We start from the raw sequence: 18,627 nt of genomic DNA on the forward strand, positions 1-18,627 counted from the left end.
TTTGCAATCCCCTTAGCAGCTGTGCTGGTAATACTAAGACAATGTTCCCCTGTCTGAGTGCTGGGGTGGCTGTACCATTTAGAATGACTTCAGGAATAATATGCTCTGTAATATGGTCATACTATTTATATTAAAAATATAAAAATAATCGTGCTCTATAGAAGGATCGTCACTCCAGGCAGACGTCCCTACTAGGGCCCCCTAACTTAGACCCACACCAGTTTTCATATCATGGAGGGTCAAACTTAATTTATCAAGGTATAACCCATTACCATAGGCTGTTGCTGAGAATCGTAGCTTCTTATTACTGCTGGTTAGTTGGTATGACATGTATGTATCTCCAGCTCTGTCAGCCCAATGCTTTGCTGATAGAACAGCCATTTTCTTGGTAATAAAAAGCAGAACATTTTCTGGTCAGGTAAATGTGCAAGAGATGCGCATATTTATTGTATGCTCATTATGAGTAAACACATGAAGAAGAAATAATTCCACGTTACCAGGTACAGTCTTATCTTACAGCGTTTACAGCCACATAAACAACAAAGTTTTCCGTTTTCTTCCGGAAAGATTTCGCTTGCCAGAAATAACCGCGTTCTGAAGTTCATTTCTATCGTATAAAAACCAAACAAAGATTCTCACATGTGCAAAAGAAAAGTGAAAAGACACGACAACGTGGATTTAGAGTCTTCTCTAGAAGACTGTGCAACATTAAAAAACAAAAAACGTTACAAAAATAGGCAAAGATGAATGGACAGTTGTCTTCTCTTACAAAGCCTAAGGGCTAGTCCACACGGGGAGATAGCGACGCGTTTGCGGTCGCGGCGACAAAGCGCCGCGACCGGCGCAGGCGACAGTTTTGTATGGGCGCCTATGTAAAAACGCCTGTGCTAACCACACGAGGCGATGCGCTTTTCAACAGTCGCCTGAAAAAGCCTGGCGAGGCATTTTCAGGCGACTGTTGAAAAGCGCATCGCCTCGTGTGGTTAGCACAGGCGTTTTTACATAGGCGCCCATACAAAACTGTCGCCTGCGGCGACTGTCGCGGCGCTTTGTCGCCGCGACCGCAAACGCGTCGCTATCTCCCCGTGTGGACTAGCCCTTACACGACTGGGATGTGCAGCATGCTAACACACAGACTTCTTTCCAAGGGATGCATATTTTATACACTGTAAATGGAAGAACTGGTGCCTCTTCTGCAGAGTGAGCAATGGTTAAATACTGTATACAGTATATCATCTCCACAGAATAGATGGTAACCTAGGCTTTATGAATTCTAATGATTCCTGATCAGATCAGTGTTAAGCTTCACGGGTCTTCCAGCTAAACAGCAAGCGCATGTTCCATTTGCAGAGAAATGCATAGGGGAGCTTGCCGAATGGTCAAGGCTTAAACCAATTCACATCTAAGATGACGCAGTCGAAAAAAAATAAAAGTGCTAAATCGGTCGTTGTCGAGTGTTACGTATATACTGTTAAAAAAGAAGTTTTAGACTCATACATGGTTAGACCCATACATACAATAAAACAAGTGTCCACCAAACAACATTCAGCAGCAACACCAGATAAAAATGGAACAAATATGTACAAAAGTCAATTTTTCTAGCACCTTAACAACTAGAGTTCGAATGCTCGTGTCATAACCAGTTGCTATCAGCTTGCTCAGCCATATCATTGCAACTGAAGATTCCCAATGAAATGGAAGAAGCTGCCTAAACCAGGAACGTTGCACGTAGAGCCCTCCAGCTGTTCTGAACTGTAACTCCCAGAAGCCTCACGTGCTGGGCAGCTGAAGATATAGAAGTATGGATAGTCTTACAACAGCTGTGAGCTTGACATACCCTTTCTTTACTTTTGGAAAGCTGCAACAATATTGTTTTATAGGCACAATGTAAAACAACGAATAAGCAGTAATTATCCACATCATTTTGATTCCCTCCTGTTGTGTAAGAAACGCATAATATCTGTGGCTCTCTAGCTTATTCTAAACTACAACTCTCAAAAAGCCTAATTTTATTGGCTAGGAAGGATTAATGGTGGGAATGATGTGCTATCCCTGCGCTAGGAAGAAACCTTTTGTGTGCTCTTAAAGGGAACCAATCATAACTAAAATCATTTACTAAGTAAAAACACTATGTGAAAGTGCAAGAAACCCGATTTTTAAAACAGTTAGAATTGTTTGTATAATGTAAATCATCAGCCCACTATGGGGCAGATTTACTAAAGGGTGAAGTGACAAACGCTAGCGAAATTGGCCAGCTTGATGTCATTTCGTTAGCGGTACTTAGCTCCCTAACGCCTGGCGAAGTTGCTCTCTGGCGAATGGATGTAACTACGCAAATTCACTAAGATACAGATTTTACTGAACGTTACCTCTTGCGCCAGACTTGCCTTCACCATCTCAGAACAGGCGAATTGCAATAGAGTAGATAGGACTTCCTCAAAAAATAGTTGAAAAAGTCTCAAAAGGCTGGCGACTTTTCATTTTTAAGGGTGATAGATTTTTTCGGGGTAACCGGCTTCCCCCTACATTTCCTAACATATGGCACCTAAACTATACACTGGGCTCATGTGCAGGGCAATATAACAAGATTATCTTATTAAGGTTTCCCAGGCTTGTGTAGTGTAATGTATTTGCTGCAACATATACGTCCATTCAATTTTAACTTCCCGCCGTATGCAAATTAGGCAACGCTAGCTTTGCTTGCAGCAGTAACGCTAGCGCTACTTCGCTAGTGTTCAGTGCCCTGGACGCAACTTCGGATTTTAGTGAATTAGCGTTGTCTTGGCGAATCTACGCCTGGCAAAGTGTTGCAATGTGAGCGAAGCCTTTGCTGGCGAATTTACGGAGGTTAGTAAATTTGCCCCTATACCTTCTGCAAGATCTCCACTATCTCCACTGCAGTTCTAGCTGAGGCAGGCATCTTGGATTTCACTGGCTCCTCCTACCTATATCTTCACAGCCAAAACAGCTCTGAAATCTCGCACATGCTCAGTTGAAATTCCTTGTTTGCTTATCATCCCTTCTATACTATTTTCAAATCAGCCAAACCTGTGTGTTAGCTGCTGTTCAGTAGTGCTGCCACCTGCTGGAAGTTAGTGTGTGCCCTTCATTTGCATAATAACATCACCAGCAGGGGACAAGATAGGGAAATCTCCTGATACTTCTAGTGGAGGAGTTTACTAAAACAAGGCCTTCTGGGTAGAATACTCAAGGCAGTGCTACAATCTGAGCATGCTCCTGAAATTTGCATGTTATGGTCACTGTTATAGTCTCAGTATGGCCTCCCTCAGTGGAAGAACCCATTTGACAAAGTAAGGGATTTTTCAAAACCTGTGTTTTTTTTTCAAAAAACTATATCTGTAGTTTGATTAAACGTGTTTAGCTTGTACTGGTCAGAATGTTAATATGTGTTTGATTTTGGCTGTGATAGGTGCCCTTTAACATGTCCATGTGTCCGCTGCTCACATACACCTGTTCCATGCCTGTTCATTAAAGAATCATGATTTTTCTGCTCTGTAGTGTATTGTCATAATCCTGCTGTGCCCCAATATGTTATTTTACACTGAATGGTAAGAAACCAGACATTGGAACAAGCTGATGTCCCTTCAGTTCGACTACCAATAGTGCACATTACATTAACGCTTCTTTATGGTGCCTCGTTATATGCTGATTTTTTTCCGACGGCCTACGGAATCCCTTTTTGCAAAACTCACATCTATGGGGATAGTCTTTTGTGTGTATAGAGATGACGTGCCGTTTGAACCCGGAGGCGTCTGTAGTGCTGTACTCACAATACTGACACTGGTACACCTTTTTGCCGCTGTGGGTTTTCATGTGCTTTTTAAGCTCAGGCTGAATCCTGAACCCTCTCTTGCATTTTTTGCATTTAAAGGGCAAGTCCTTAGTGTGCACAGAAAGTATATGCCCGCTCAGTATAAAAGGGTCGGACGTTTTAAGGTCACAGTGTCTGCACTGATGTATCTTTTTGCCTCTGTGGGTTTCACTGTGTTTTTTGAGTTCTGAAGGACGATGGAATCCTTTCTCGCAAACGTCGCATTTGTGAGGGAAATCCTTTGTGTGCACAGATATAACATGCCGTTTAAGGTCACTTGAGTTGGTGCTTTTGTGGTCGCAGTGGGGGCACTGATGAGTTTTGTGGCCCTGAAAAAGCTCCGTGTGCCGCAGGAGTTCCTTCTCGTCGGTGAATGCCTGTGGGCACTGCTCGCACTTGAAGGGCAAATCTGTGCCATGTCTGCTTTTAATGTGAGTTTTTAAATTTGACTGATCGGCACATCGGAATTCGCAGAAATGGCACAAATACGGTTTTTCTCCTGTGTGGGTCCTCATGTGCTTCTTTAGCTCTGAGGGATGGCGGAATCCCTTGCCACATTCAACACACACATGAGGAAAGTTCTTGCTATGGACAGCTAGGAGATGCCTATTGAGGAGTCCCTGCTCAGCCGTCTCATAGTCACAGTATTTGCATTTGTGCAGTTTCGGCTCCTTATCTCTCAATATCAGCTTGTTAGAGCTCAAAGGACTCGCCTCTCGATACCTCCTGGTGTATTCTGTAAACTCGTGTGATTTGTCCCCCTTGTTGCTCAGTTTGTGGCTCTCGAGGTGATTGTGGAAACTGACTTTCTTGTTGGTTGTGAAATCACAGTCTGTGCACTGATACTTCTTTTTAATCATGTGATCTGGGTGATTCTTCATGTGCCTCTTCAAAAACCCTCTGGATTTAAACTTTTTCCCACATATGTGACAAGGATACACGGTTAATGGCTGACCGTCTGGACCTATTATGACAGCTGCACAATAAACACAAGCATAAAGTTACATTTCTACCCTTTTTCTTAGATAAAATGCACAGTACAGTTATAGAGTATATTTGGGAGAAACGTGGAAAACCAAGAGAAGAGGCCTACAATGTCTGATCTCTTTAGTTCTAAATGCTGTGTATCAAATCTCTTCTTTCATCACTATAGACTGGACCTGTAACACATATCATATCACTTACTCCATCTATGTTACTCTAGAACAGTGTTTCCCAACCAGTAGCTTGTGAGCTCTCCAACCCCTTGCATGTGGCTCTCAGTGTCCTCAAAGCAGTAGCTTGGGGCTACCAAATAGCCAATCACAGCCCTTATTTGGCACTCATGCTTGTGTTGCTCCCCAACTCTTTTTACATTTGAATGTAGCTCACAAGTTAAAAAAGGTTGGGGACCCCTGCTCTAGGAGAACATTTCTTTCATTATTTTATCAATCTGATTTTTTAATTCATTCCTAAAAGAAGTAATATTTTTAGTGCCTTTACTCTAAAGCCTACTAGCCTGGGCCCAATGCAGCTCCCTATTGATCAATATTTAACTGGGGTTTTTTCATATATCAAATGGCCCAGGTAAAAATCTCATCAGCCAATCAACACACTAGATTCAGGAGATGGCCCATCACAGACAGGCATTTCAAGGCCAAGAGACCTCCTCCTAATTTGACGTACAACTTGAGAGGCAAAACATCCATCTGGTGACCTGGGCAGAAAAGTAGTTCTTTTCATTTCTGTTTCCATTACTTCAGGATCATCTGTCTCCCTGTTCTCCATTTAACAGACTATGCTACAACTGAATGTTAGTACAGGTACCATGTCTTTTCAAGGAATAACCACTTCTTACTAGCAATCCTAGTGCACATTTGGGTATTATATTCACATTTATAAGGGATTAACGTAGACACTCAAAGAGGAACTGAAGTCTAAAATAGAATAAGGCTAAAAATGCTGTATTCTGTATACTAAACATAAACTTGATCTTACTGCACCACAAGCCTAATCAAACAAATAATTTGTGCTTTCAAAGTTGGCCACAGGGGTCATCATCTTGTAACTTTGTTAAACATCTTTGCAAGACCAAGACTGTGCACATGCTCAGTGTGGTCTGGGCTGATTAATAATCAGAATATGCAAACTGCACTGGGTCCTGTGTTGTCATGTAATCTAATGAGGATTTTATAGTTTTTGTATTGATTAATACAAACTTTCTCCAACTCTGCAGAAGCAGTGGCTGCAGCAAAATAATCCTACAAATAGAATCCCAGTTTATCTGTTTAAATCTGGCACCATGATCTTTGTCCCTGCAGCTGGAGTTGGAAACATAAAGGGGATGTAAAGGCAAAAATAAAATCCAATACAAATCTTTACATAGTCGCTGACTGCTCTACAGGGGAACAAACAAAGCTGCTTGAGTTCTGCATGGCTGGGAAGTAAGGCGGAGGCTCCCCCTGCTCTTCATAAGTATGACTGTTTCCCTGCAGAGCAGCTAGGGACCGTCTGATAATTCCTATCCACAGCAGTAAATGAAGAGAGAATTTCACTGCATTCAGTCATATTTTTAATTAAAGTATATTGGAGATAGGTTTCCTTTTCATTAAAGAAAGTAAAAATGAGATTTTATTTTTTTGCCTTTACATGCCCTTTAAGTAGGGATGTTTACACTGATACAAAACCATCTCTAGAAAGGAGCATCATTTTATTTGCGTACTGTATTATTCTTTATTTTTTATAATATATATATATATATATATATATATAAACAAGGGAAAGTTGTGCTCACCACTAGTTTTTAAAAACATTAGGCGGGGGTGCAATGAGGGTGTGACCACAAAATACATATAGACGAATACAAGATTCCTCTGCACTCAACCCATTATCAATATATTTAAGACAGAGACATTTTGTGCATACTGCTACTGAAGGGTAAGGCATTTTTCAGTAGCAGTATGCACAAAATGTCTCTGTCTTAAATATATTGATAATGGGTTGAGTGCAGAGGAATCTTGTATTTGTCTATATATATATATATATATATATATATATATATATATATATATATATATATAGTCATATGATTCACCGACACTCACCCTCAATTGATCAAATCCCGGGTGCTCCTCAGAGGGAAGCAAATAGATACAGTTAGGAGCACTCACGGGTGTAGTGATAAAGAAGTTTCTTTTATTGGAGTGTTACAAACTACCCCACATCAACGCGTTTCGGTTCTCTCTGAACCGTCGTCAGGATGCCATTCTGACGACGGTTCAGAAAGAACCGAAACGCATTGATGTGGGGTAGTTTGTAACACTCCAATAAAAGACACTTCTTTATCACTACACCCGTGAGTGCTCCTAACTGTATCTATATATAGTGAATAAAGTACCCCCTCTTGTAAAATATAAGGATATTATTAGTTACCGAGGAGTTTCATGACCATATAAAAACACGAGGCCGAAGGCAGAGTGTTTTTATACAGGTCATGGAACTCCGAGGTAACTTCTAACATCCTTATATTTTACAACTGGGGGTACTTTATTTATTATAATACACAAATTTTAGTGAGTCATGTGACAGAAATGACATCACTACTCACCCTTTATAACTGATGACATCACTACTCACCGTTTATAACGATATAATTTATAGGATATTCATGGCTTTTGTGTATTATATATATATATATAACCTGAATCAGACGCTTGCACTCTGAACCAGTCTTCCATGAACGTGGGTGCTGGGTCAAAGTATTTATGTAAAGTTCAAGAGGACCCGCACACCTTGGTTAGTGAACCAAAAATTTCTTTATTTTTCAAACTTGTGCATCCAACGTTTCGACCCAGGTTAAGCATGCGGTTGAAGGTTTTGATGGATGGGTTACTACAGACAGGGTCATACATGCTTTTGGTTTTAAATCTACTGGGGACGCGATCCATGCTACTCACAGCACCTTCTGCCCCAGCTCCCAGTTCTTGTACTGTAACCCCCATTTTTTGCCCAAATTGCCTTAAAGATCAGTTTGATTCTAGGTACCAGTTTTACACACCCGCACACAGGCAAAAAATATGCCATCAAACACAGGATGAGGTGCACCACCACAATGGTGGTGTACATCATAAAGTGTCCCTGTAGCCTCATTTATTGTGGAAAAACAATAAGGCAGCTCAAGGAGCGAATTGGGATGCATAGGTCCAGCATACGGGCGACATTAAACCCAGACAGGGATGACAAGGATAAAAAAGAAAAAGGCAGAAAACAGGATATTACACAGCAGCTGGTGGCTAAGCATTGGGCTGAGGCCAAACATAGCCCGGCTGCCTTTAGGTGCATGCCAATTGAGCATGTCCCTGTGAGGGCCAGAGGAGGGGACTTTGACAGAGTACTACTCCAACGGGAGGCTTACTGGATACATGAATTGAATTGTGTGGCACCGAATGGGTTAAACGGGCAGTTGGTCCTGAATTGCTTTTTATAATTCAATGAACGAAGGTAGTTTAGAAATGACAGCACAATGTATAGTAAGTTTGTATAACTTTTATTGAAACAGATAATTGATGCTAACATTGTAACAAAGTGTATCTGTCGCTTCAAGATAACAGAGTAACAAAGTAATGTATGTAAATTCACAGGTTGCACAGGGAAGGATGTTTTTTATTGAATGGAATTATTCTGAAAAAGAAAAACCACTTTTTTCACTCAACAGTGACATCACATGGTGAGCTAAGATATTGCACAATTATTTCACCTATGGCTGATTATATGCAATGTGGATTTATATGTCTTTATGATTGGTGCCTTTGAAACACTGGGAGGAGCTACACAGGTTTAAATTCTCACCGGCACACTTGTATTTTGTCCTTGATAAAGGCCCTAATGTGGGTCGAAACGTTGGATGCACAAGTTTGAAAAATAAAGAAATTTTTGGTTCCCTAACCAAGGTGTGCGGGTCCTCTTGAGCTTTATATATATAAATATATATAGTTATTTTGTCAAAACAACTATAAAGCACTGCATTGCTTTATAAAATTGGCCATGCGCCAACCGATCTGGCAAGTCTCCAAATGATCTTTGGCTAATCTGGCCACCAATGCGCTGGGCCAAATTAGGCTGACCTGATTGTTTTGCCTCCAGGTCAAAGATTGTTGTATCAAGAAGCCTGTTAAGAAAGGACTGCATTAATGCACCAATGTGGTTATCACCCAATGGAATTCCTGAACTTGGCTGATATCTGGTCAGCAGTCAGGCAAGCTGCTGGGAGGGCTGCATACAAATTCTGTATGGAGGAGCCAACTAGGAAGCTTTTATAATTCTGTGTATGGGCACTTACATTTATGCCATCCACTATATATGTTTATCTATTAGGAGTGATTATGCTTGCCAATTCAATTTATGAACCAATGTATATAACTTTTTCTACACCAAGTTTCCATTACTTATTTGGGCCCCTTAAAAAAAGATTATCACTAAAATCTTAAGCAGGTATCCTTGATGCCTATGAGAAGCACTGCAAGTGGAGCAGCAGGCACAGTGCTCTGTAGGGACTATTCTTGAAAAAATACTATTGTTTCCCCATTAGGAGTGTCCAGCTCTGTAAGCCTGCAGCTTCTGTGAGGAAAAAAAATTTAGCAATAGGTGCCCATTAAGAAACACCGGTGTAGACCTCTTTTTAGTATGTCAATGGGTAAATCTGAATGGATTAAAAACATACCGGTTTGCCACTGCCGTGCATCCCCTCGCTTCCTTTTTCTGGCTTTCTGTTTAAGTGCTCGATTTGCAGCAATGCTGTCACAGATCTGGAGGTAATGGGTTGCTGAACTGTTTTTGTTCTCTAACCGAGATTCAACGTTATTTCCTGCGGGAAAAAAATACTGTATGTTACATACAAGATGTCCCAGGGTCACAGTATAATTTAAAGGAAATGGCATTGCTAATTAAGAGAGTACATCATAGCTGTACAACTAGAAAAGGAATACTGTATGTATTCTCATGAGTGATGCAGTTGTGTATCGATACATGGAAAGTAACAAGGAAACCATTAATTTGATGCATAACAATCAATATTGATATTTACAGAATGAACAGGAAGAAACTTTAACATTCAACATCCCAAACCAGCGCCCATTCCTGCTAGTCTGGGATAGAAGCCTGAAGATCCAGACAATGATCAAATATATCAGTCATTTGGATCAAATTAAAATATATCCCTGCAGGATTCCCAGAAGGAACTTTGATAAATCATTTCCTTGTGGATTTGGAATGTTGTTCAGTCTGTGGTGTTGAGTAGATTATATAGGGATAGTGTTGGACTGGCTTTTTGTGTAAGGGCAGAGACATATGCTCAGATTCGGGGAGATTTAGTTGCCGACCACTAATCGCCTCTTCTTCGGGCTGGCAGGATGCAACTCGGAGCGCTTCGTTTTCCGAAGTTGCCCAAAGTTTCCTCGTGAGGCCATACCGCCAACAATTTGTCACTGGGCGACTAATCTCCTCGAATCTGAGCGTGTGTTTCTGCCATTAACAATTTTCCAGGGGGGCCTTTTGCTCTTTCTGGAGTACAGAGCATTTTTTTTCTACGTTTTCCAGGTTCCGCTTGGGTTTCATTTATTTCCAGCAATGAAAAAGATAAAAAAAGATCAATTGTGAATCTATGATGGGGTCAAGCAAATGGCTGTGGCTAAATGTTTTGCCACAGATAAGCAGGAGAATCCAGGAAGGCTGTTAATTATACAGGGCTGGCAAAGGGGGGGGGGTTATTTAGGAAGAATTTATACAGTTTAAATGGAAGAGCAAGAGCTAATGGATTACACAAAACAACCATATAATCTGATTATTGATGTATGGCAGCGCACTCCAGACCACATTCAATAGTCACCAACACCGCAGTTGCTTGTTAAAAAGATAAATTTTATTTGAACATTAGGCTAGAAAGCGTCTGAGGTCTGACGCGTTTCGTGTTCACACACTTCCTCAGAGACCTCATGCTCACTACCATGTGCACCCCTTATATTCACAAAGACCCTCCCCTTAGAATTAACATATCAATTAAGAAAGCCATTAAGACAATTACTTATACACGAATGGTTAAAAACAATGTTACAAATGTTCAAATACTTAACTTATTGTTGCTTACATTTCTGTTCAAAAAATTGTTCCTTTTATATAAGTTATATATCCTAGATTAAGTTCGCAAATCATGTAACACACGTATATATTCAGTCAACTTGACATTGTATTTTGGGTCACTATAAACCCAAAATACAATGTCAAGTTGACTGAATATATACGTGTGTTACATGATTTGCGAACTTAATCTAGGATATATAACTTATATAAAAGGAACAATTTTTTGAACAGAAATGTAAGCAACAATAAGTTAAGTATTTGAACATTTGTAACATTGTTTTTAACCATTCGTGTATAAGTAATTGTCTTAATGGCTTTCTTAATTGATATGTTAATTCTAAGGGGAGGGTCTTTGTGAATATAAGGGGTGCACATGGTAGTGAGCATGAGGTCTCTGAGGAAGTGTGTGAACACGAAACGCGTCAGACCTCAGACGCTTTCTAGCCTAATGTTCAAATAAAATTTATCTTTTTAACAAGCAACTGCGGTGTTGGTGACTATTGAATGTGGTCTGGAGTGCGCTGCCATACATCAATAATCGTAACTTGGCGTTTATTTCTTGGCGACGGACTTGGGGCGGCTGCACCCAGGTCACAGCAGAAATCCGGTAAGCTAAATACTAAATTGAAGATTGGGGCTATCGCAGTTGGGGACGATTTTTCTCTTTCTCCCCCCTTCCTTAAGCGAGAGGCTCGGGGCAATTGGCACCTGAGCCAGTTTAACTTAATGGTGAGAAAGATTTGAAGTTAACAAACATTATCGAATAAGCCTATACCGGATTTCACAACTCTCTGTATGAGTGTGAAATAAATTAATTATCATTAACCATATAATCTGGCCTAGCTGCTATGGTAAACTGGACTCTGCTGAAATTCCAAATTAGAGAGCTGCTGAAAAGAAAACCTAAATAATTAAAAAAACACAAATAATGAAGACCAACTGCAAATAGTCTCAGAATGTCACCCTACGTCATACCAAAAGTTAACCTGTATCAGAAACAAATACACTTTTGTTTCTCTGGGTGAACATGGGCCCTATTTATAATGTTTTCTTATTGTTATGTTTTGGGTAGGCGAGGATAAGGATCTCTCTCTCTCTCTCTATTAAAAGAAAGAGCGAAATAAGGAAAAACAGTTGAAGTTGTATGGAAACATTTCCATAAACAATTTATACTTGGGTAAAGCTAGAAACATGGATAATATTTTTAAATGCTATTTTTCCTCATTCAAAGCATTACAAACAGGTCCCAAAGTCTAATACAGTCTCTATTCATAATACTTTACAAACTATAATATTTTAGCACACGCTAACCATAAATCATAGTCAGTCAAAATCCAAGCAATAGTCTCATTATTCTTTATCAGACATACCAGATTCCTGCCAGTCCCCATACTTCCTTGGAATGTCTCGGTCCTCACCTATGTAAACGACAAAAAAATAAAGTTACATGTAAATTACTATATGGTTTTGGGACAACAATTTTAGAATAAATACATTTTATGTTGTAACCCTTGTTTTTAAAAGTTCTTGTTAGACCCGTTTGTTGTAAAGTGCTGCATAACTTGCTGGGGCTACAAGAGTCCAAGTAGTGGATACACATAAGGGCAGATTTATCAAGAGTCAAATTTTCTAAGTAATGGGAGTTTTTTTGAACTCCCATAACTTCGAAATTTGAATAAAAAAAAACAATCGAAATTCATTAAAAAAAAAAAAACTCAAGTTTTTAACTTCGGGTGAATAGGCTATATTGGAATCTTTCGAAGTTTTAGTGCATTCGATCAAATTATTTGCCCCAAAAAACTTTAATTTTTCATCCACCAAATGACTCCAAACAGGTTCTAGGAGGTCGCCCATTGGCTAAAACAGCAATTTGGCAGGTTTTAGATGGCGAATGGTCAAAGTCTACAGACAGTACATCAATTTTGAAGTCAAATTTTTTTCAATTTCAAATCGAAATTTGGCCTTTTTGATAGTCGAAGTACACAAAAATAGCTTGAAATTCGAATTTTTTTACTGCCCCATAACGAGATCCCTGTATTGCTTGTTAGTTTTTGTTGTCTTTTACAGTGCACATACTGAGTAAATGATCTCACCATCATCATGCTCATAATTCAATGACCCAAACGTGTGAAATATATAGTGAATAAAGTACCCCCTATTGTAAAATATAAGGATATTTTAAGTCACCGAGGAGTTCCAGCCGAGTGCTTTTATACAAGTCATGGAACTCTGAGGTTACTTCTAATATCCTTATATTTTCCAACAAGGGGTACTTTATTTATTATAATACACACATTTTAGTAAATCATGTGACAAAAATGACATCACTACTCTCCGTTTATAACTGATGACATCACTAGTCACTGTTTATAAGGATATAATTTACAGGATATTCATGGCTTTTGTGTATTATATATATATATATTCATACACACACATATAAAAGAGTGATCATGGGGGCCCTTGATATTGCTCACTGCAAACGTCATCACGGCAAAACTAATAGTTTGGGAGTGACTAAAGAGCAATTTATTCTGTAACGACTCTATCCCACAATTAAGGAAATAATGAGACAAGACTTCAATATCTCTCTGTAGCTTGGGCTGCCAATCTATACCCCACACAATATAACCAAATCCTAATTTGCATATGTAAATTAGGTGTGGGAAGGGAAATCACATGACTTTTTGTCACAAAACAAGGAAGTAAAAAACATTTTCCTTTTCCCTCCCCTAATTTGCATATGTAGATTAGGATTCGGATTCAGTTCGGTATTCAGGCAAATCTTTCATGAAGGATTCGGGGATTCGGCCAAATCCCAAAAAGTCGATTCGGTGCATCCCTGATTGGAACACAATCAGTCAAATGTTTTTATTTTACTTGCCATAAGCAGCTGCCCAGGCCACAGGAACAAATGTTTTATTTATGCCGGAATCATCGTTTTGGGCATCGGGAAGGGAAGAGGCTTCTTCTTCTCCTACAATGACTTCCATGTACACTTCATCGGCTATTTCAGCACAACCTACATCAAAAGGGGGAAATTCAATTCCATGAGCCGTAAAGCCTGTGACAAATGGCCTCTATAAAAAAGCAGAAACGACCTATGAATAAACATTTTTATTTTACCAATATCTTCGTCTTCTTGGGAAGAATCTTTAACTGCCATGTAAACTATCTTCTCCCGCTGCATACGGCCAAGGCTATTTTGTTCAATCACGCCGGCTACAGGATGTCCATTATGAAAGTCACTTTCTGTGACAATTTCCGTACCACCTTCATAAATGACAAAGGCACAGAAGACATAAAAGCAAAAGGAACAAAAACAATGCAGTGGATCAGGTGGCCTTCATACCAAGAAGTATTTGCTTTTTGTTGATTCAGCTAAACCTGTAACCCATTTTAAATATAGGATATCATGTACGTGGGTAGAAGTTTTCTGGAAACATAAAGGCATTGGGATGGAAGAAGTGATTACCACTGGCAAACATACTTAGAGACCTATTTATCAATTTAATTAAAATCAATGGGGGTAATGCAATAAAGGGATGAGAATTTTGCAGTCAGCTGGTTGTTTTTATTTGTCATTCTCGCTCTGTTAAGCAAATAACAAAAAAAACATACATTTTTCATTATTAAAACAACAGGCTAAATGAATGTTTAGCAGAAGCCGTATTCATTGAGCTCAATATAAAGGGAAACTGTCATGGGAAATGTTTTTTTTCACAACGCATCAGTTAATAGTACTGCTCCAGCAGAATTCTGCACTGAAATCCGTTTCTCAAAAGAGCAAACTGATTTTTTGATATTTCATTTTGAAATCTGGCATGGGGCCAGACTTATTGTCAGTTTCCCAGCTGCCCCAGTCATGTGATGTGTGCTCTGATAAACTTCAGTCACTCTTTACTGCAAGTTGGAGTGATATCACCCCCCTCCCTTTTCCCCCCAGCAGCCTAACAACAGAACAATGGGAAGGTAACCAGATAACAGCTCCCTAAAAAAAGATAACAGCTGCCTGGTAGATCTAAGAACAGCACTCAATAGTAAAAAGCCAAGTCCCACTGAGACACATTTAGTTACATTGAGTAGGAGAAACAACAGCCTGGCAGAAAGCAGTTCCATCCTAAAGTGCTGGCTCTTTCTGAAAGCACATGACCAGGCAAAACGACCTGAAATGCACTTACACACCAATATTACAACTTAAAAAATACACTTGCTGGTTCAGGAATTAAATTATATATGGTAGAGTGAATTATTTGCAGTGTAAACAGTGTCATTTAGAAATAAAAAATACATCATAAAAATCATGACAGAATCCCTTTAAAAAGCGCCCCTATGTAAACTCTTTGAACATTCTGTTGATAACATTCAATAAAAAGACCCCTAAAGTCTAACTAGATAATCTCATTCATTGTGCTAATTCATTACTGTTTTATAAAGAGCAGCACATTCACTTCTCACCTATTTCCACATCATCTTCAGCCTCCGCTTTAAAAATGTAAATTTTAATCACTTCAGAGCCGTATCCATCTTCCTTAGACATATCACCTTGAGAGACCTCTGTGCTGATTTTAAGAGGAGTATTACCAAGGTGCTCCAACTTCTCTCCGACATCATCTACTGAATAAAGGAAAAATCACCCACTGGTTATGGAGCACTTTCTGAAGCAAATGCTGTCATATTAATATATCATATTAAGAGGGAAAACATATAGGGGGGGCTATTTATTAAAACTCAAATTTTCCCATTATATTAATAACAAAAATCCGACCTAACTACCAATCATGATCTGGCTTAATTTACTCATATCAAACATTGTTGTGAAGGAAAAGTCTCTTAAAAATTGTTGAAGACAATTCGAATCATGTAGCTTTTTCAAATTATCACCCGAAAAATTTGAATTCTTCAGATTATTAAACAGAAACCACAATTTTTTCAGATTATCGAACGAAAACCAGCATCAAACAGCCCAAACTTTTGAACATCATGAAGGCAAAAAACATCTTCCAATTGTAAAAATTAGAATCTCCCACTAACTTTTACATGACGTCAACAGGTTTTAGCTGGAGTATTTTTCAGATTTGTATTTTTAGCAGCTTTAGAGTATAATAAATTTGAACAATTTAAGTTTTTCCCCTTTAAAAATTGAGTTTTAAAAAAAAGACACCCCATAGACTTGAAAAAGATCTAAACTCATAAAACTGCACCTTAGATGACTGAAAACATTATTTCAGATGCAAAAGTTCACTGTTATTTTACCTACAGGGATTGTGACTTGCCAATTTTACAATGGAAGACATATTGCCGTTCAGTTGTTGTAATATAAAATTTGTTTTTAAAGTTTACAGCTCCAGTTGGAGGAACAAGGAAGATTGGATCCATCTTCCTTGTTCCTCCAACTGGAGCTGTAAACTTTAAAAACAAATTTTATATTACAACAACTGAACGGCAATATGTCTTCCATTGTAAAATTGGCAAGTCACAATCCCTGTAGGTAAAATAACAGTGAACTTTTGCATCTGAAATAATGATCAAATAGCAAGTTGGGCAGGTTAAAGGGGACCTGTCACCCAGACATAAAAAGCTGTGTAGTAAAAGTCCTTTTCAAATTGAACCTGTAACCCAAATTCTTTATTTTATTAAAACACCCATACCTGTAAATGCATTTAAAGATCTCAGCTGTCAATCATATATTGCCTGCTCCGAGGTGGGACAGACAATTACTTTCACTTTCCATTCTGCACTTCCTAGATGTCATGACCCTTTATTTGACACTGAGCTGTGTTAGGGTAAGCCAGAAAAGTGTATCACCTTTAGCATACCTTTTTGACCGTGCCGATTTTGTGACCACAATCCCTAATTAACATGTTAATTTAACAAAATTTGGCAGGTTATGAAAGCTTGAACATATTTCTGTGTTTTTTTCAGTTATTATAGTTTTGCTAATGAAGGTGAATTGCCCTTTAAGCTGTGAATCTAACTTTTCCCAAGAGACCTGTTATCTTATATTGTTACAATTACTTATCTAGAAATTGTTACAAAAGTATCTTATCTTCTGCTGTTCTGGGCTCGCTGCCAAAAGCCAATTAAGTTAGAAACTTTGTTTCTCTTTCTGGCTGTTCAGTGTAGAGAAAAACTGCACTTTCCAGTACAAACAAGGGACTGCGGGTTGAGCAGTCAAAAGAGGGACTGTCCCTCTAAAAACGGGACAGTTGCCTTAATTGTGTGTAAGGGATACTTTTTTTCCGCATGTGGTTTTTGATCAGGTGGATGTAATCTAATGTAACTGGTAACTCTTTGTAGCTAAACTGACAGGCACAGCTTTGGACTGAGTGCAGCTAAGCAGAGCAGGGCATACATTGGCCTGAAAAACACAAAAGCAGGCACTTAAGGGCCAATCTCTGCTCCACTGTGGAGCAGAGATTGTTGGAAAGACTATTCATAGCCACATCATTTGGGCACAGAAACTGATAAGTTTGTTCCCTTTGATGATCAAAGGAAAACGACTGGTGAACAAATAGAGGCCGGGTCAGTTATGAGAAATATACAGAAAGGAATCCATATACCTCTTAGGCCTCAAGGACAAGGGCAGATTCGGGGAGATTTAGTCGCATGGCGACTAATCGTCTCTTCTGCGGGGACAATCTCCCCGAACTGCCTTCGACATGCCTGCTGCCTGCTATAATAATAAAACACCAGGACCAATGCACTATCGGCGCTTCGATTTCCAAAGTCGCCCGAAGTTTCCTCGTGAGGCTTCTTCAGAAATCGAAGCGCTGCAAGTGCACTGGCGCTATCGTTTTGTCATTATAGCAGGCGGCAGGGACGGGAGTTCGGGGAGATTGTCGACCCCGCAGAAGAGGCGATTAGTCGTCAGGCGATTAAATCTCCCCAAATCTGCCCATCGCCAGCTCCCTTAGGGTTGCACACATCACATACTGGTTATGAGGAGATGCTTCCTAAGATTAACAAACAGGACCCTCATATACCGACGAGGAGGGGTGCTTTTTGGGGGACTGAAACTCGAGACAACCTTCATGTTTGCTATAATTCTAATCACCTACCTATGAAACATAGTATGCCTGATAATATTTAGTACTGGCATGTACCAATAATATTATATTACAGAAACCTGCCTGGAATAACCACTTATTTACAAGGGGTTGTAAATGATACATTGCTGTGCACTCCTACCTGCATATGTAAAGAGGAGGAATGTATTATTTATGACTGTCCTTCTGTGATATACTTTTGTATTGTTTATCGTGTTTTATAGTTTATTTTATATATTGATGCTAATTACATACATCGTTAAGTTGGGTTAAAAAAAGATTAATGTCCATCAAGGACAACCCCTCCAAGTCAAACCAAGCGCACATACCTATACATACTCACTGAAAGAGGTATGGGATCCGTTACCCGGAAACCTGTTATCCAGAAAGCTCTGAATTACGGAATGCCCGTCTCCCATAGACTCCATTTTATCCAAATAATCCAATTTTTTTTTTTAATTATTTCGTTTTTTCTCTGTAATAATAAAACAGTACCTTGTACTAAATCCAAACTAAAATATAATTAACCCTTATTGGAAGCAAAACCACCCTATTGGGTTTATTTAATGTTTACATGATTTTCTAATAGACTTAAAGGACCAGTAACATCAAATTTTTTTTTTAAAAAAAAAT

The 18,627-nt window shown here is 39.1% G+C and overlaps 1 protein-coding gene across 2 annotated transcripts in view; it reads right to left on the reverse strand.

Moving 5' to 3' along the window:
- Positions 1-3,364: 3,364 nt before the first annotated feature.
- The window catches only part of znf711.S (zinc finger protein 711 S homeolog), a 34,096-nt gene continuing 18,833 nt past the window's right edge, over positions 3,365-18,627 (reverse strand). The window contains exons 5-10 of one of the 2 annotated variants that reach the window (XM_041574975.1): positions 15,404-15,559; positions 14,072-14,218; positions 13,830-13,967; positions 12,316-12,363; positions 9,531-9,674; positions 3,365-4,808 (exon numbers count right to left, since the gene is read on the reverse strand). In XM_041574975.1, the coding sequence (XP_041430909.1) occupies positions 3,631-4,808; positions 9,531-9,674; positions 12,316-12,363; positions 13,830-13,967; positions 14,072-14,218; positions 15,404-15,559 (1,811 nt within the window). In that variant the 3' untranslated portion in view covers positions 3,365-3,630. Of the gene's footprint in view, positions 4,809-9,530; positions 9,675-12,315; positions 12,364-13,829; positions 13,968-14,071; positions 14,219-15,403; positions 15,563-18,627 lie in introns of both variants that reach the window. The other variant, XM_018233060.2, reaches the window with a different exon arrangement.

This window comes from Xenopus laevis, chromosome 8S (genome assembly GCF_017654675.1).
Source record: "Xenopus laevis strain J_2021 chromosome 8S, Xenopus_laevis_v10.1, whole genome shotgun sequence".
Lineage (NCBI taxonomy): Eukaryota > Metazoa > Chordata > Amphibia > Anura > Pipidae > Xenopus > Xenopus laevis.